Source organism: Struthio camelus, chromosome 10, assembly GCF_040807025.1.
Source record: "Struthio camelus isolate bStrCam1 chromosome 10, bStrCam1.hap1, whole genome shotgun sequence".
NCBI classification, from domain to species: Eukaryota; Metazoa; Chordata; class Aves; order Struthioniformes; family Struthionidae; genus Struthio; species Struthio camelus.
Window position 1 is genome coordinate 19,066,402 of NC_090951.1, and position 20,020 is coordinate 19,086,421.

The following is a 20,020-nucleotide window of genomic DNA, read 5'->3' on the forward strand; positions in this document are numbered from 1 at the left end:
CACCATCTGTGTTTCTTACGCTTCCACTTGTAAGACTTAGGCCTAATTTTCAGTTGGTGTTTTTACAAGAATGCATTACAGAAGAACTTGATTGTGGGTTAGTGCATGGACTAAGTCTGCGGTAGCACTCTTCTTTCTGATCCTGATGCAGTGTTATTCATAGAGAGGTATTTGCATGAATCCTAGGGCATTGCTGGAACAACAATATTTTGGATGAGCCAAAGTTCTGGCTTGTGGCTGTTGTGGAAATTCCAAGCATGTGTTCTGCAAGCGCTCTAGTGAAGGGCAGGGTCTTTGTCCAAATGGCCATGTAGATAGTCGTATTCTGTCTCAGTTCTTCAGACTATTTGATTTGAACTCCTTTATTGTTCCTAAATTGTTGGTCTGTGTTAAACAGCTGCTGCCTTTTTTTTCAGTCCTGGCTGGAATTTCGTGATTTATCTTAAGTTGTGAAGCTAGTCTAAGACGAATCATCAAAGGTTCAACAGAAACAGGTTCTTAATGGGAAGTAATTTTCCATTCGAAGTATAACAGAACTGTAGTAATACATTGGAGTATGCTTTGATGTACCTTAAGACATATGGTTGCCTAATAAATACAGCTAGTTGTATAAGGTTGTTGTATCTAGCTGAGGAATCGTTTTGATTAGCTTCTACAGTGCTGTGAGGTACTCCTGAATGAAAGAAATTTAAATTCAAGATGATGTCATATAATGAAAATGGAGACATGCTATATTAGCATAATTAGATATCTCTAGTTGTAAATATTTCTGTAATAATACTGCAAAGACCAAATATTGTTATGTGCTTTTATTCCAGTTGGTTCCAGACATTCAAGAAGAACTCGTTCTTCAGCAGTTCTAGGAATAGCTTATTCTTCAAGTGGTAAATAAGATTTCAGAGGATGTAAGCACACTTTTCTAAGACAGAATTTTTCCCATTTGTTCTTCTGTCATTCGGATATCGCTCTTGTTATGTCATAGTAACTCATGAAATTTCTTGTAATTCTAAAAAAAAAAAAAAAAGACACTTTCTTTCTTTTATGTGAAAGTTTCTGTTGGAAAAACATATTTTTTTAAAACTCACCTGTATTTTTCTTTTATAATAGAGGCATAGGGAAGGGGACATTGTCTGCTAGGTACCCTCTTAACATATGGGCTGAATTACTCGGGAAAGCATTGAACCACCACTGTTTCAGATTGGTTACGGTGGTAAAGAACTGGCTTGCCCTGCTCCGCACAAGAAGGATGGATAAAATGCCCTTTGAACAGTCAAGATTTTTTAAAAATGTCAGTGCAGAGGGCTTGCATTTTTATTTGGCTTTCTAGACCTGCCTCTTGACCTTCTAATTACTTTATTTGAAACAGCACTGAGGGTATAATAAAACTGGAGCTTGTCTCTCGTTTGCTTTATCATAAATTAAAGCTGTTAGTTTGGCGAGGTGAAAGTAGAGGCAGAGTGTTCATTACTGCTCAAGTGACGGCTTGTCAATAGCACTGCCTTTTAGTTTGTTCTAGTCAGCACTTGCTGTGCATTTTGTTGGACCACTGGGAAATAAATACAACAAGATTATACATTTGGAATACCACAAGAGTTCACGAAAAAAAAACCAAATGATAAATTATACACTTGGTAGAAAGTGACATGCTATCTTGTGCTATTAACAACCAGAGATAATTGCAGCGAATTGTAATTGCAGTTTGCAACTTACAGTACAGTGTGTCCAACATCAATCTTAATAGTGAACAAAGCAATTTATATTAAAACTTAATTCACTTGGTAAGTTTTGGCTGTATACAAGGGAGCTAACAGATGTAGCTTTTCAGAAAGTTCAAAGGCATTTGGAACATGGAGAGAAATGCTAATGCAGTAAGCCTTAGAGAAATATTGCATTACCACTTGTAATGAAAACAAATGTATGCCATTATATCCTAGTCTGTGTTTATTTAATAAACTATACAGTTTTGTACATTGAAGAAATTGTGTTTCTGAATGTAACAAAAACAGATTTTTGCTCGCAGATTACGCAGGAGTAGCAGTTATATAGGTACAGAGTACATGGGGTCTGGATTTCCATGTATCTGAGTCTATATTCAGTTCTAACATAATACTTTTATGAGAGAGCACTAAAATGGGAGGAGTTTTTATATATACATATATGTATATTTACACATGTGTGTGTTATTGGGATTTCTTAAATCTAGGGCTTTATTTTGGAATTGTTTACTAGTGCCCAGGGCATTTTGCAAGGCTACCTGATTATAATTACTGTAGATTTTGAGTAATATCTTTAATCTGGCTTAATTAAAATGACACTTTATTTTGTGAAAGCCTGACATCCCTTCTAATGCGGATGATCATCTTACTTTCACTGACCACCTAGTGGTGCCCTAATGTCTGGAAGAGATTCTGCGTACCACTGCCTTTCTGTTACGTAGGCTACGGCAGTGGCTTTGCATTTACTTTAACAGGTTTTACCATTTTCTCAGTGTTGCGGTCAAGATCTATGAACTTACTGTTCTGCTGTCTGGTTAACAGCATACTTGTAGGTGACTGTCAAGTACAATGTGACAGTTCAGGTGAAGGTACTGCCATTTCGGATATGAAAATCTCTAAATTAGAATGCATTTAATTTGCCTAATTGAATAATTGCTACCTTCTTAAAGATAGGGAAAAAATAGTTCTTTTTGTCTTTGCAGAAGAGCTTTTTCTTCAAGTATGTTTTGTTTTCACCTTATTTATGCAGACCTCATTCAAAGGATTCATCTCTTACGGAAAGGAGTGTCGTTTTCTGTTTTAGTACCATCCTTCATTTTCATGTATACTGTATCCTTCTGCGAAAGCAGAGTTAGCAGTTCACGTCTAAACCCTGGGCAGATTTTCACCTAGTGTAACGTGCTGTAGAGTTCAGTGGAACAAGGACATTTAACGCTCGCTGATGATTGACTCTCACAGGATTTTTGTGAGTAGCAGGAAAGTTGGACTGAGGCTGCTGTTCTTTCTGACAGTATTTCCATTGGGTGGGTAAGAACGCGCATCTCGGAACCAACCAGCTCCCTGAAATATAGGGCACGGGTCTGCGCTTGTCTGGGCTGAAGGGCTTCCAGATTGCCCGAAGTTCTGTATCTCTTCCCTGACAGGAGCACGTGCTGCAGCCGAGCCTCTGGGCTAGGCTTCCGTAACAATACAGCATATTAAAATGTGTAATGATAAATTATCGTATTAAAAACGCTATAGTATGGAGGTAAGCCTGCGGTGGTTGTTAGCAGTCTTTTAAGGAGGCAAATATTGTCTACTGCTTTCAGAATGGGGCACGGAGGAGAAAAACCCGTGCTATTTGCTCGTAATGTATTTTCTCCTGTTTTTGCAACCTACTGTCTCTGACATGAACTGGCAAGAAGGGTAATTTGAGAAAGTCAATACAGGAATGTTACAAATAGTTTTCCATTTGTTTTAGCGAAAGGCCTCTATAAATCTAAGTAGTGCTTTGACAGCCAGTCACTCTGGATGTACAGTGCTCAGTCTGAATTATATTTATTTTTACTTTTTCATGGGTTAAAGTAGATTTATTAAAAAGTATAAAGTTTTATATAGTATGGTTTTTTAGGAAGAGCAAGCCCTGCTCTGCTTATGTGAACATACTGACCAGTGAAATGATTTTTCCGGGAGGAGTGTGTGCTGCTGCCTGTAAATATTTATTTTACATGTCGTAATGATTGAGTTCTTTCCCTGCTATTCTTCTTAACTTTGTGACTTGACTTTGTATGTATGTTTTACATGTTAGTCCATTAACAGACGACACGGAGATAACAGTACGAGCAGGGCTGTTAGCTGACACCGAGGACCCACCTAGCTCCGTCCGCTCTGTCCCCAGAGCGGCCGTGGGCGGCGCGTGGCGCCTAAGGAAAGGGCAGGCGCGCGTGACGCTGCAGGAGCCGCCGGGCGCGCCCGACGGACGGACGGACGGACGGGCGGACGGGCGGTCGTGACCCCTCCTGTGGGCTGCCTCGGGCCGTGCCGGCGAGCCGCGCTGGCCTGGGCCTGGGCCTGGGCCTGGGCCTGGGCCACTCTGCCGCTGGAGCGAGGCGGCAACGCGGGGCAAACGGGCGTCCTTTCTCTCCCCTCCAGCTCGCGGCAGAGGTGGCGAGCGGTGCTGGAGGCTAGGCAGCGAGGCTGCGTCACTCGGGGAAGAATGGCGGCGGCGGCGGGCGGGGGAGGGACGCTGCAAATTTTTAAGCAGCTCAGCAACTAACACCTTCTATTTAAGAGTCTAATTAAAGGAGACAGGTTTTCACAAGAGTTCAAGTACCATATATATGTATTTACTCTGCTTATAGATACATTCCTTAAGAAGGTGTGCCTGTCTTCTGCTGCAGGCACTCTGAGGAATGTCAGAAGTACAATTATACAAACAGACTACTTGGGACCCTCCGTTCACCAGGTAATTCGCGTAAATCACAATGTGGCAACAAACCCTATTCCCCATCTTTTATCATCTCCCACCCGAACACTTAAAATGGCCGGACAGCCAAATTATTCAACTGTCACAAACTCTCTCCCTAAAACAGAACTTAATTTTTTTGTATGCATATATTTAAAAAAAATTTCTGAACCTTAGCTAAATTTCTGAATATTGGCTTTAGTAGGATCTTTACTTTTTTCAGGTGTGGTTTAGGGTTACCCTTCCTTTACCTAAAAGTTTCACTTTGTTAGTTAATCAGTATGTGTGGCAGTAATTAGTATGTTTAACAGAGAGAAAAAGAGTTACAAAGAGTTAACAGAGGAAACTCTTTGTAGTGTGAGGAATTTAGTAAGAATTGAAATCAGCAATATGGGAAAAGCCTAGAGATTTCTACCCGAAACTGTAGTAGAGCATGCTTTGAACTGCTTTTCACATAACCAAAATTGAAATACTTTACGATATTTCTGAAATGGAAAAATGTAAGTAACAGAAGGAGCCAACGTGCTATCCTCAGGACTCCTTCAAAAATGAAATATATGAGGGATAAGGAAAGGAATAGACTACGGAAGACACATAACAAAGGTTTAATTGAATACTTATAGGAAAAGGACAAAGGTCATAAAACATACATGCAGGACAATCTACCTCTAGTCGAGAGGACTAGAGCAAGAAAGGTTTTACAAATCTCTTTGTACAAGAGAAATGCTAGTAAAACTGTAAACCGACTGCTGTATTAAAGTGGAGAAAGGAGTAAAAATTTAAGGAATTTTATGTTCATCAACACATCTTAAAAGTCACTTCATTCTTTGTGTTTTTTCCTTATTTTTTAACAGAGCCACAGTAAAATATCTGTTGAATGAATGCAGGAGAACAGCTGAAACAGTCCAACATGTGACAGTAATCAGGTCTAGAAGACACGCATTTTGTAATCTGGAGAGATTTAACTAGCAGCTCCTTTTTAAAAGTCAGGGTGGTGGAACTACATGAAGTGATTTTCAAGTGTAGTTTAGAAATAAAAGCAACAAGTTTGGATTGTTATAGATTCATATTATTTCTTTGCAGCATTCAAACAATTTCTATGTATTCATGGAAACAATTTGTACAGCGTGGTATAAATTTAGAACCCTCTAAAATGCTGTTGCATATTTATATTTTCTGCTCACTAATCATCATGTTAGTCCTTCCACAGTACTTTTTGGTAGTAGATCTCTGAAATACTTCACGAAAGAGGTAAATAACATTATCCCTCGGGAAACCGATGAGTAGAGAAGTGCAGTAACTTGTCCAAATTGACTTTAGAAGTGTCATGGTGTGTTAGTTTGTTTAGCATTTTTTATTTATTCTTTCAAACCATAAAATCAATGGTCTGATATTTGGGTCACGTGCCATGTAACACAAGTAATAGGTGCTATCTGCAGCTTGTAGAAAAACCATTGTCTGAAATAATTTGCTGAAAGCATTTAGGCCATTCTTGCAAAATAAGGATGAAAATTCAGATCTTCCTATAAAATTGAACCTAATTCGGGGAGGTGGGGTCATTTCTGTTGAAAAATTTCTCTTGTTTTCGTGAAATAATTGTTGAAGCTGTATTTCTAGTTCTTAGGATATTAGAAGAACAAGTCTAGTTTTGTCGACACAAATCAGACCAGGGCAGGAGGCCCACTAAAGTCACTGAAAATAGGATCCAGCCTGAATTTTTGGTGTGGTGTCTGTGCTAGGAAGAAGCATGAGCAACTCGGGTTAAAGGAGTGAAAATACTAAGTGATTTTCTTTTTGAAATAGGTAAAACTGATGAAGTTACTAAAAGCTAGGTATTTCCTGCAGTGCCTTTGTTTTTTGGGATCTACACTAGCTCTCTGCTACCAGGCGTTATGTCAGGGCAGGGGGTGTGCTGAGGGGAGGGGTTTTTTTGGAAGTAAGCATACAAGTGACAGAATTAAATGAAGAAAAGTTTAGGTTATTAAATAAAGTTCTAACACTTCTTACTTGCCCAAAATATTTGCAGCAGGTTCTGTGAAGTAGAAAATGAAGGGAAACGTGCCATGCAATTTTTCTTTAGCCTTTTTGCAATGCAACAGGGCAATCGATACAAATCTTTGCAGTAATCATATATTGATTTTCCTAGAATATAACTCCATTTAGAGCATTTTTATCCCCAGGAGTGAAAGCATTGGAGGCTATCAAAGGAGGAAGTAGCTTTCCTTGACCCCATCTGCAGTTCACATTGATTAACAGAGGCTAGGTAAAATAAATAAGTAAGTGTGAGGGAGAGAAGAAAGAAAAAAAAGTCAAAGAAAGGTTAATACAGGCTGAGGAGAAACATAATTATAGTGCATTAGGGTTTTTTTTGTAAAATTATTAAGTCAGGATAAGCTAACAAGTGATTTGGAGAAGGTGGATTCTTCATTAAGTCAGAGCTGAGTATTACAATACCTATTTTTCACTGACAGTGCTGTGAATTCAAGTAATGGGGAGCTTTCTAATGGTCTGCCCATGCTCACATTCAAGTAGCAGGATAGCAAAACGGAGCTGAAACCGGTAGGTTTTGATTTTACTCTGAAAAGGAAGGTCTATTATGCTATACTCAGTCTAGGACAGATTCATAGTGAACGTAGAGGTGTCATTTAAAGAAGTTTAATAAATCCATGGCACTGCGTTGTCTTTAACTGTAAAAATGCCGTTGCTGCAGATAGTTTTAAAAAGTCACAGAAGCTTGATGGAACTGTTTTACTTATTGTTGAGTTTTTTGATTAATGATAAACAATGCAATATATTCTTTTTATATAATTTTAACCACACTGAAGCAAGACCCCTCTCCTGTAGCATATTAAAGACAGTCTTCAGTTTTTAACCATTTGCATCGCTGGAAGTGCAAAGTAGATGGGAGCACATCTCATGCAAGTGTTGATTTCTGTGGTGTGCTGTTCCTTCATGATATAACTAAAATCAACAATAAAACCCAAGATGTGCTAAGCAGAGAGAGGCCATGTGCCACCCTTGTAGAATCTGCTTTTTCCTCAGCCTGGGCCGTTTGGATTTGCCCTTTGGTTCTAGATGGCCTAGAAGTCCGTAGAAATAGATCCCTAAGCAGTATGCAGCTCTGTACTGTCAGTCTGGCAGTTTTAGCATTGATGCACTTTACCTTTTCTCCAGCCATTCACCTCTGTGATTTCCTGGTCCTTATCCTCCATTTGCTATGTTTCTTGTGACTAAATCTAGGTTCTCAGAGATCAGCCTTTATTAAACTAAAAGGTGCATGTAGCCTCATTATCCTTTGCAGTGTGTTGCAGTTGATACTGTTTATTTTACCAGCAACTTCAGAGCTCTTTTGCTTCAGGCAAAGCAATACTACACATTGTCAGATAAAGTACCTTATCTGTCAGCAGCACTCTTGTGAATTAATCATAATTCAATAGGTTTACTAATCAAGATTTGAGATGAATGTTTTGATAGAGCAATCAGATTTGTCTAATCTATCATTAGTTGACAGTTGCTTTAGGCAGAGCGCTAACTTGGCATTAGTACCTGGTTTTGATCCGTTTGGCATGGCCCCACCAGTCAGTAGCATCAGTTATTAGAGCCGTGGACCTCTACGTAGATGCTAATTACAGCCCTTCCTCAGTTTCAGGAGGGACTGGGTGGAGTGAAGCTGGGATCAGGCAGCTCCCGCCTGTCCTGTAGTGCATTATTGACACATTTTTGAACCAGGAGTTCACTGCGTGAATTTCACAAATAACAGAGGTACTCAGAGCTTGTTGACAAATCTGAGACATGATTTATGGCAGCATAGGCAAACGTTGCTCAGAACTGAAAGGGTCACTGGGATAGAAAGGAGATAAACTTAATATATTGTTAAGTGTTACTAATTATGAAGCCAGTCACGTCTGTTGTCACTAAAATTTGTTCTCTATTTTGCCCAGTTATGCATTCTTGGGGGTAATTTACAACATAGCTTGCAGCCGTTTGCTCAATTTGAAAGCATAAATGAAAGCTTTCATTGTATATTGATGTATTTTTCGTGTTAAGCAATGTTTAAAGTACTGATACAAGATGCTGTAATAGTGGGTTAGACTGCAAGTGCAAGTTTGGTACATTGTAGTCAATAATGCATTAGTGTGGGAAAATCAAGGAGAGAATTGATGTATCCTTTTTTTATCATAGGTGGAGTCTTGTCTCCATGTAGAAGGAAAAAACCCTTAAGCATCAATGGCCAAATATAGACTCCTATTCCCATTTGATTTAGTTCTTAGGGTTTTAGGGTATGTGTCAGTGGTGTGAACACAATATGTGTGGACTCCTACTTTTATGATCTGCTATGTTTGTTCTGTCTTGCTAATTTTATGATACTTGTGATTTTGGAGGCAGATAGCATTCACACGTTGATGTGCTGAGAATTCCACTCTGGAATGTCCTCTGTTCAGACCACATGACTATAGCTGATGCTTGGTTTTGTGCTAGCCTGAGAATTATGCACCCTTAAACTCTGCTGAAGCCCTTAAAGCAGAGGCAAAAGCAATACCCTGCCAGCAGCATGGAAATGCATTTCCCTGTGTATGGATTCGCTCTTAATCATTTGAAAATTTGAAAGAAGTTAGGTAGAAGAAGCAGCCAAGAAAGTACTAGTTCTCATACAGATACTCATCTCTAAGCCCCAGATCCACAAATGTGCAGGTGTGATGTTTAGATAGCAGAAATTAGTATCAAAATGAAGGAGTTAAGAAATACAGCTTAGTTGCAAATTGCTGTGCTAGTATTTTGGGTAACAGTAGGACGGGATACCAAAATGAGTTTTTATCATTTAAGTGATGAGCTCAGAAGACTGTGGCATGCTGTATTTCTGCTCACTTGAGGTCAAATAAGGAATCATAATGCTAGAACTTTGTGGCTTTGCTTTAGTTGCTCTTTTGCAGATGTCTAAGAGCTTGAAAGATCACTAACCTCCAGTATGCCTGCCCAGATTCCTACTGAACTCCTACTACAAATATTTTCTGCTTGAACACGGCTATGGAGTAAGAATACCGGTAGCACTAACTGCCTCAGTGTAGGTGAACTAAGTTAGAATTTAATGGTCATCCAAGCCATACTGAAGCTCCTGAGGACAGTGAGGGCAATACCCCCTTCTCAGTAAAGACAAATGAGATACTCTCCTGGCTAACTAGATTACAAGTGAAATGCCTTCAGTATCTGCTGCAGGTCAGAGGGAACTAGTGTGTGTCATCCTGTAATTTAGCACTACTTAGTAAAAAAACAAAAAACGAAAAAAACCTGATGTGATACTCAAGTGCAAAGAAAAATGTACTTCTAACTTTAGCTTTTTTTTTTTTTTTAGCATAGCCTGGCAAGTTTAAAAAAAAAAAAAGACCTTTTGATGACTTTTGTTTTAAAAAGAATTTTTGTATTTTTGCCAGTCACTACTCTGCTAAGAGCCAAAGTGAATATTATCTGTACTCACTGCTCATAAAATGCTATAGGCCTGTTTCTATGGAGTGATGAGAATTGCATTGGCTTTGCCGCCACAGGATTCCTTCTAATATCCTGTCAACAGTCTCATGCCCTGCATTTGCTGCGGTGCTCAAATCCCATCTCTCCATAAAATTTAAGAGGGATAATGACAGGGCATCCTTTCCATTATCAAACTATTCCGTTGTTTCATTTGTGCACTGAACTGCTGTTGATTATTTTGGAAATTCCCTCTACCCTGTAAACTGGGCAAGATTTTTCTGTACAAATTTAGATGACGAAAGCTTTTTGATGATCAATGAAGTACTGTATATGTAAAGCAGTTGATTAAATTTCCTTGCTTCCTCCATCTAATTCTTCAAGTTAAAAATCCCATTCTGAGGTTCTCCACTCACTCAAAACCCTGCTGCCTCGACAGCCACCTTTGACTTCATTTTCTTCTTGATAAAATCTAGCATGACATGCAAGAGTGCCTTGCTCATATGTGAGATGACTGATAGTCCTGCACACTCACTACAATAACATAAGATTAACATAGATCAAGGTTTTACTAGAGGTGCTAAGAACAGGCAGCCTCAACATACTTAACTGATCTGAATTTTTTCCCTTTTGCTAATTAACATATCAAACTAATAAATAGCAATGAGTCATTTTGTTTTTTTTTCTTGAAGAGGGCTAATCAATTTATCTGAGTTGACAGTTTTATAATGGTGAAGAGACAAAAAATGTTCTTGCTAAAAAGATGTTCCGTGTGAATACTTGTATGCATTTCTGTTCACGTGGTCATATAAATAACACCTGTGTGATCCCTTAGGCAATTCAGTCACTCATTTTTCCTGCCAATTTGCTTGCTTCATTTTGATCTGTGTTTGCTAGCATTTGTCAAATGACATCTTTAGCATGTTTTCACATCAGTTGTTTTGAGAACATGAACGCTGATGATTACATCAGTCCTGCCCCACTGCAGGAGGATAGGCTAGACAATCATCTGGGACTGTTTTTTAACTTGGATTGATTTCTGATTTTCATGTATTCTAGAGTTACTGATTGCTTATCTATATTTCTCACTGCAGTTCTGTGTAGGCAGCAACTAAAACTCCTTTGTTAAGCGCACATCCTCGTAGCTTTGGCACTGGAGCTTGGTGGTTGGGTTGTGCACATCTTGTCTCCCCTCATGCAGATGTCGAAGGCATAAAGAATAGTTTGGGTTTGCTGTGCCTTGGTAATTCTCAACCTTCTTACCGTATACAAGGATTTCCCAAGAGTTTGTGCGTACTGAACTTCAGTTCACCAGAACGGAGCATGAGCATGTGAGCACCGTTTCTGCATGTAAATTTTCCATGAGAAGGAAGTCTAGCTCTATCATGACTTTGAGATTCTTTAAGAACTTCTCGCAGATATTCTTTTGTGTGAGGAATCCCTTATGTCTACCACTTTCTCATTGTCATGATAGGCCCATCATGTGAAGCAGTCATCAGCTTCTCATTGTTCTGCGTGTCTGTGAGGACAGCCTTCTTTCTAGCTCCCACTTTTATAGAGGAACATAGATGAGCTCTAGATAGTTAATTGTGAGGTCCAACTCATAGAGGGCTTCACACAAGCAAGATATCCCTGAAGACTGTCCTTCCTCTGTTATCCAAAGTCATAGATTTTCGTTTTAGTCAACTAATTCGCCTCCTAGTTTTCGTCCCAAAATCTCACACTTTGAGATGGGGAGCATTTGATGCAAGGAGTGATTTGTGCTTCTATCCACGTGGGACTAAGCATTTCAGGAAATCACCCAGCCTCTTGTCTTTTTGCTTAGACAAAGCTCTAAAGGCATCATGAGTGCAGTCCAGGGACTCATTGAAAAAGAATCATGTCATGTTAAGAGAAACACATTTCATGCCTCTAACCAGCTGGTGAATTTCCATAACACGAGTCTTAAATAACACAAGAATTGTTGCAGTAGCATTAAACAGTGCTACTGCTTTAAAAGAGGTTTACCCCCAAAGGACTTATTACCACAATTTTCCAGGTCTTTAATTTATTATGTGCTCCATGTTTTATTACCTTTCCCAGATTTTAGTCATCTCAGCTCCACTTCTGAGTGCTGAAAGGTTAAAAGGTGCACTGCAAAAGCTGCGAGCATAAAGGCACATCAAATGCTAAAATGCTTAGACTATTTGAAATCAAAGAATAAATTGCAAAGGTGTTTATTTCCGAAGTGCTTATGCGTTTCATGTCATATTTTAGAATCTACCATAAAACCTCTTTAAAGATTATGGTATGTAATAAAAATTTACCTTTTTATCTATGTATTTTTCATAAATGTCTAGGCCAGGAAGTATTGCAGAGTTCAGTAGGGGTGCTGTAGCAAAAGGTCTGTCAAATTTTCCACTGTAAGCTGGAAATCTAAGTGTGGTTTTGAGACAGTTTTTTTGTTTGTTTCTTAAACTGAAATTCCCTTACCGCACAGGGAAGCCAAGTGATAAGGTGTTCACAACAACAAAAATACAGTTTCTTCTGTAGTCTGCGCTCCTAGATGTACATGATAGAGGACAGTCAAAATTTTGCTATTTGAAAGTATACGTGTTACATTTATGTAGCACCTTTTATCCCAAGGGATTCCAAAGTACTTTAGAGCGCTCTTTACATATGTTGGGTCATCTAGCATACTGCTAAAGTATTAGCACCTCTGGTACAGAACACTGTGGCCTTTTTAAAAAGCAAAATTCTTCTGTAAAATGTGAATACAGAAAACAATAGGCATCTAGATCAAGTGACACTACAGTCTTTCCATTGATTTGGATGGGAGGTACACAAAAAAATCAGGAAAATCATAGAAATGTGACCATAGTTCTTGGAAGATTAAAAAAGAAAAACACCCTTCATTTTCTTTTCTAAGGTGGTTACTTGTAATTTTACATGTTAACATATAATACTGCTTATGATTTCAGATCCTAAAGGGTTTCTAGATTGTTTTTAAAGCATTTCAGTTCAGCTCCAGCTGCAGATATCTAAGCTCTAAAATATTTAGGACAGGAAATACACAACAATATTTTCCATTGCCAGTGAATAGAGTTTTGGTCAAGAAACAGGAGTTTGACTTTGAGTAGGACAGATGCTATTATTCTGGAGAAAAATATCACTATATCATTAAGCCCCAATCTTGCTTTCATTGGCACTGAATAGGAATTTTGCTGTTGATTTTGAGGGCAAAGTGATATGAGTTCTGTATGGTTGTTGCTAAATGAATAGAATGGAAATGTGGACACGTGTCTCTGCTCTCTCGCCCGCTCCGGTTGGTCACCTTGGCATTCTGTAATACTCACAAATGGGGAACTTCAAGTTCTTAAATTTCATTTGGAATTGAAATGTACTTTCTTCAGGATGGATCAATATCCATTACATTTGAAAGGCAAGTAAGAAATAGAAAAAGAAACTGAAAGCGTGACTTTAGTAATATAGATACTTTTTCTTTTTTAAATGATATTTCAGTTTTGAAATCTTAATTCATTCACTAGCCATATAAAAGGCATTTTACTTCTGTGCCTTTCTTCTAACCAAAAGATTGCAGCTGCCCCCCCATTCCCATAACAGTATTAACTTTTTTAAAAGATAACGTCTACTTTTTGAATGCCACAAAAACTGAAATAAATATCTTCAGAAACAAGAACTGAGCTGTTTAAAGACTGTGGACAGTTTCAGCCTTAAATGAAAATATCTATAATTTGAGGTTTAAACTTAGACTCATAATGTTAATTTCATATATATATCTATATATTTATATAAATTAATATGTAAATATTTAAAAACCCATCTGTGTGTGTAGATCACAGTGCTATGTATGTACAGGAAATGATTCCAAGACTTCTAATGGGAAAGGAAGTGGAAGTAGTTTTTCTCTTCCATATTAAACTTAACAGTTTTCTTAATTCACTTCTCTGTGCAAAGGATCCTAGACAGGTCCTAGTTACATGTTTTTCTTCCTTCTGTTGCTATTTTTGGATTGATTTGATTTTCACAAAGACAGATGCCCAAGTCTGTATGCCCAAATGCAGGTGAAACAACTGTAGCAGGGTGTATAACTGTACAATTCACCTGCAGGCGTTAACGCTGCTTGTTTTCATCTGAAAGCAGAGATGCCTGAAGTTGTTAGTGCAGCCAGGGAAACCTGACAGTCTCAGCAGCACGTTGTCCCATTTGACACACGAATTGCTCTGAAAGCAAGGCTGTGGTCTTTTTAAAAGTTCTGACCCTTCAAGTCTGTTGAGTTTAAAGTTTAGACTGGCGCGGCTCCTGGATCTGGATAAGGAATAGGCGCTGCAGGATTTGCAGGAAGGAGACAGTGGAGCGGCTGCTAGTAGTTAATTTAATCCTGCCAACAAGATAGGGGCTCTGACTGAAGCGGCCACACGAAGCTTATCCGGACATGTCTAGGCATACAGAAGTGGTTGGCTGTGGAGTAAAGCCACCAGTATGAGTTTTATGGTCATGCTTCAGTGGAAGACTGCATCAGGCCAGCGTTGTCCTTCCTTTCTTACAAATAATTCCATGCCACCTTAGCAGCTAGTTTAGTCTCACAGGCCCTAGTATGCTGGGCATAGTACCAATATCAGTGAATATTTTGTGGCTTAGTATATGAATATTTGCAATGACGGTTGCTATGTGTAAAATACTTCATGGTTCTGAGCCATATCAAGTACTTAAATATGTTGTGGTGAAGCAAGAAATCATCCTTAGCATTATCACTCAGCGGTAAGACAACTATTAACTCTTTTCTAAAAATGTGCTTGTATCTTTTATCAAGAACATAGATTTTGATGAAAAACTCTCATATATACAGTATATTATTTTTCTTAATAAAACGTTTCACTTTAGTTATTTCTCATATTAACCATTCATTGAAAGAGACCTGAAAAATACTAATAGAATACTTGATCTCTTTAAATCCCTTCATCAATTGCCTCTTGGAGTAAAAAATTATCACTTCTGATATTTGAAGCCTTTTAATCTGAACATGCAACTACTTAGGCGTTATGTCTTTCCTATGAGAAAAGTGTATGATATAATAAATGTGGTAGATTTTTCTCAAATGTTCTCAAATTGTTCCCAAATACTATTGGGGTAAAGCATAAAAACAAAGGATGAAATCCCGATCCTACTAAAGTAGAAAGAGTATTTCCTCTGAATTCATTATGGCTAGATTTTCAGTGAAAACTTTATTTTTTCAACAGGTTATCCTAGTTTAATGCTTTTTGTGCTTCTCAACTGCTAGACTTTTGATTCCATTTACCTTGGTTTTATATGTAAAACCATTATAATTTTAGTTCAAATCTACCTTTTTAAATGTTTTGACCTATCTCGTAATAAATGATTTCTCTTCTGTAATGAGAGATCCATGCTGTTACCTCTGCCTTTGCGGTCAGCCACTTTTTAAAACTAGGTATAGAAGTTGTAAACTAAAAATCAAAATATATTGGAAAATGACTAAACTCCTGATTGTGTGGAAGCAGCACCGTTTGTGTTCCCTTGCTCTGATCAGCCAGAATCCGAATCCTCTAGAATGAGTGTTGGTTTATAAAGAAGTCCCTGGGAAAGTAGTGGCAATTGTTTATCAAGAAGAACATAAAAAGCCACCAGAGATTAGGAGGGCTGCTAATAAGTTCAAAGATCAGTGGATTTACCTTGGCTTGAGTAAAGTTGGTGTGCGCAGCAAACAGTGGCTATCTCTGCATATTTTTAACTTCTGGGAAACACGTCACTGAACGAGCGATGTTATTTCTGATATGAGATATTTGGTTAAGGAACATCACTTTTCTGGCAGTTGCATGAATGAGTTTAATTTTTAGAATTAAAATGGATTCATTCATTTCATTTAGCTGAAAATGTCAATACAAATGTTGGCTAAGTTTAGACCTTTGTCACCCTAAAGTAAGGGGAAATACATTTTTCCGAAAGAACTCATCTGTTGCTAAGTGAACATACAAACAGAACAGAAAGCAGAGTTGTTTAGTTTCTTATCCCATTGGTGGTCTTGCTGATTTTCACCTTCACTTTGTAGCATGAGTCACAAAGTATCCAGGGACTTTAAGTCTGGAACATCCTGTTGGCATTCTAATAAGATCTTTTTAAATAAAAGTGTTTAGCTTGTGAATGTTTTTCAGCTTCCCCAGCCTATATCCTTTCCTCAATCCCCACCAAAGAAAACATCTTTAAATTATGATTAATCTTTATGGCTTATTGTGTTTTAATTGCCTTTGCGGACCCCTGAATGCATTAGTGGAGTGGAGTGGAAGTGAAATATTTAGTAAATAATGTTAACTGTGTTAACGCAAAGAACCAGATTAGGAAAAGTTGTGATTCTAATATTCTTTCTAAATTCTTCTTACAAAGCAGAGGAGAAAAAGTAAGGCAACTATTACTATAGCAAATAGTTTTAGAAGTATCCATAATTATCCATAATTCTGCTTTACCCATTTCACTGAACTCTTGCAAACTAATAGCTTTTGTGTATATGTTTTTAGTAAGGATGGATGTATCTCATGAGAAATTAATCTGATTTGGAAAATGAAAAGTGGTAGATAATGCTATATATTTTTTCAATGCTACTTAATAAATCTGCTATAATTAAAATAGGTAACAGCTGTGTGTTAGGGTAGGCAATATCAAAATAAATAGGAAGAACTTGCTTGCTTTTGTTGTGCATGTAAGTTGGGCAAAATTTCAGGTCAGTAGTAAAACATTGCTAGTTGGTGGATTGGTTTGACCATGAAGTAGTTGTATGTTGATGCAACTGAAGCGTTAAAATTGAACAGTCATCCCTGGGTGTGTCAGATCAGAAGGCAACATTGCAAGCTATGAATTCCCTCGTATTGATAGTAATCAGAGAAGGGAATTTTTGAAGGAGATAACTACCCTCTACAGAATGGAAAAGGTAAAAAGTTCTCTAGCACTAATGAATATGGTGCATCATGATCAAAGCAGATCATCAAAGTATGCGGTGGCTACTGTACCAGCCGTATCTCTACTAATGGCTCTCACTGTCTACCTGTCAATTGAACTGTAGAGGGAGGGGAAAAAAACTAGTGCAGAGGACAAAGTAACATGATGGGGAGATTATTTTCCCAGACACATTCATGATATTTGAGTCCCTGGGTCATATCTGACACCGCAGGTTAGGGTATTATCCTGTAATTTTAGATGTATGACTTCTATTGAGCTAAAATTCACAGCATAGAGAACACTGAGGTCCTGGTCTAATTCTCCAGGAGGTACTACTTGGCACAATGTTTGGTGCATTGATATTAGCAATGCGTTGATTCAGAGCTAAAAGCTTTGTCAGTCATTGGGAGCAGCCGATCTTTTTCTTCTTAGCAGTGGGTTTTCATCAAATGATCTTTTATGATCAAGGGATTGAAAATTAGTAGTCTAATTTTTAATTTCAAAATAAAAGGACATTTGAATTTTGGGCACAGGGAAGACATCTTTTTGCCTCTTTAGTACTCTCCAATTTGTTGGAACATGCCTATTAGTTCTCAGAAGGCTGAAGAGGCTTTCAGTTGTCGGCGGTACAGGTACTCACATACACAAATCTGAGAAAAGCAGAAACTTTTTTTTTGTTTTGATTGGCACTTGCAAGACATCAGCTAAGTAAAATGCAGTATAGAGTGCAGTGTATAGCTGTGACCAATTTCCTCCTCCCTTTTTTTATGTTCATATTTTATTTAATAAAACTATGTTTCTTGCTCTCAGTGCTCCAAATAATCTTAAAATGAATCTGATGCTATCTGATAAGAAAGACCAACAATTTTTTGTCGTCTTCCCTCTCCCAGTCAAATCAAATACCTTATCAACTTAAATGTAATCAGAACAAGTCTCTTGAGAATTGCCCACAGCCGTGACCGGACTATTGCCAGGAATGCTGCCTCAACTGCTAGAGAGAGGCAGCGCCAAGGAAATCAACCAACTAGAGGAAAGAAAAGTCAGGAGTCTGGCCTCTAGCAGTGACGACTCTCCTATTTGCCAATGTTGCTTTTGTTAGGCATTTCTTCTGAGTACAACTGCAGCAGTTACTAATGTGGGCAGCGAGATAAAGGGCATTTACACAATTCTCCCTAAGGTTCAGAAATTTACAGGACAAGCGGAATTTTGAAACTTAAAAAGCAGGTAATACAAATGTAATTCCAAGCTTTACAGTGCTTTTAGAAGTATCACTTAGCAAGCAAATTGTACATTGGCTTCCATTTCCAAATAGACTTATTATAGATATGAAACATTGTGGAATAGTCATTGCCATATTTTCTATGATAAATGAAGTAATCAAACAAAATGAAGCAAAAGCAGGTGGTGTGGCATCCGTTGCTAGCTGCAAAATAATTACGAAGCGTGCTAGAACAGCTTCAGTAAGCTGAAAAGTTCTGTGAGATGATCTTAACCCAGCAGTGTTGCATGGCATGGATGCACGTATCTGATGAAGTCAGAGCACGCGAAGATTATAAGACTGTTTACATTTTTTGAAATCTGTGTGTATTATAACATCTAAAACTCGATCTCTAGTTGGACTAAAACTGTGTATGGTGATGAACAGATGTGTAAGTGCCTGAACTGAATGAAGTGAATGGTCCCTTCTGTAGTCACAAACAGTAAAGAGAGAGAGACATGGAGACTTACTCAGGGTCATAGAGAGAGTTGCTGGTAATGCCAAGATTAAGCAATACTATTTTCTCAATCCCAATCTAATCCTAATCCAGAGTTTTGTCTACTAGAGCTCACTGCATACTTTATGTGAAGAGACACTCTATCTTCCTGCAGGCGGGAACTTTGATTTATGAACTCTGGAGGTATTTGGGTCCATTTGGGTGGTACTGCAGATATAGGCTGTAAATTTTTACATTTTTATTGTTATAAAATATAACTCACTAAAAGACATGAACTGAATATGTAAACTGGTCATTTGATTCATAAGATTGCTTATTTCCTGTTTTGTGTTCGGAAAAAACAGCAATGAGGGCCAACCCATTTGGTCACCATTAACAGTAGTCATTTGTCTGAAATGATTCTCTTATTGTGATTCTGAAACATGACAGAATAGGAAGAGGGGATAATTTACACCTACTTTTAATAATTCACTTTCAGCACTGCTGACCTGTTATAAAAAAAAACCTCAATTTTTGCTCAGAGATTGAAATCTACTTCATAGCAAAAGGAAATGACTCGTTTGCACTATTGTGTTCCTATGGAGTATTTGAAACAGCAGAAACGAAATTAATAGAACTGCGTGAAATAAAATGTATTGAAGGGATTTGGGAGATACAGATTGTAAACACATACGTCTATGTAGGGACAGAAACTGGGCCTGTAGTATTAGAGTAGAAATTGTTCTTTAGGTTGAAAGCTGCTGTTAAGTCCATATGCTTCTCTCATCTCTGTGTACAAAGAGCGAGTGCACAGAGGACAGAAATGTGTCCCCTAGTGATTAGTGAGTTGAGAGCTTAAATACACACAAAAACTATAGAGTTACCACAGCCTAAGACCAAAATTAATGCAAATTAATTGAACAAAATAATATGTGTACAGTTGGCCTATCTATTCTTACATGAATCGGAAGGAAGAGTTGGGCAGAGACCCTTTTAGGAGGGAAAGAAAAGCATAAGTTAGTTATTGTATTGAGAGGATGTTTTTATGAGAAAAGGGGATGCTGCTTCATTAATAACTCCGACGTGTCACACCAGTTCTGATAGGTCTGATAGATTAAACATGAACCTCTCGTTACTCAAGCAGCTGAAATATATTGGCTGCTTTAGCCACCTAATATTTATTCCTTGCACAGTATAACTACAAAATTGACATCTTCTTTTAGAATTGTTTGGCTGTAAAAAAATATAAAACTTTCACTACTGATGTAAAGCATTGCTAGCTGGCATCATTTCCTATCCCCTTTTAATTATTCTTGACACTGTGGAGAAACATCTAATATAAATCTGTAATGTGCTCTGATGACAAACTACACGGTTGGAAGACCATGTAATCTCTCCACAATTAATTAAAGTGCACAGAGCCCTTTTTTTTTTGCCTTTTTCCACCCCCCAGCAACCAGATGCCACCGACTGGCTCA

The 20,020-nt window shown here is 38.0% G+C and overlaps 1 protein-coding gene across 3 annotated transcripts in view; it reads left to right on the forward strand.

Moving 5' to 3' along the window:
• Positions 1-20,020, forward strand: part of FTO (FTO alpha-ketoglutarate dependent dioxygenase) — a 267,508-nt gene that overhangs the window by 179,185 nt on the left and 68,303 nt on the right. Inside the window, exon 9 of one of the 3 annotated variants that reach the window (XM_068955600.1) lies at positions 4,376-4,440. The exons of 1 other annotated variant lie outside the window; for it this stretch is intronic. In XM_068955600.1, the coding sequence (XP_068811701.1) occupies positions 4,376-4,440 (65 nt within the window). Of the gene's footprint in view, positions 1-818; positions 906-4,375; positions 4,441-20,020 lie in introns of all 3 variants that reach the window. One more of the 3 variants, XM_068955602.1, reaches the window with a different exon arrangement.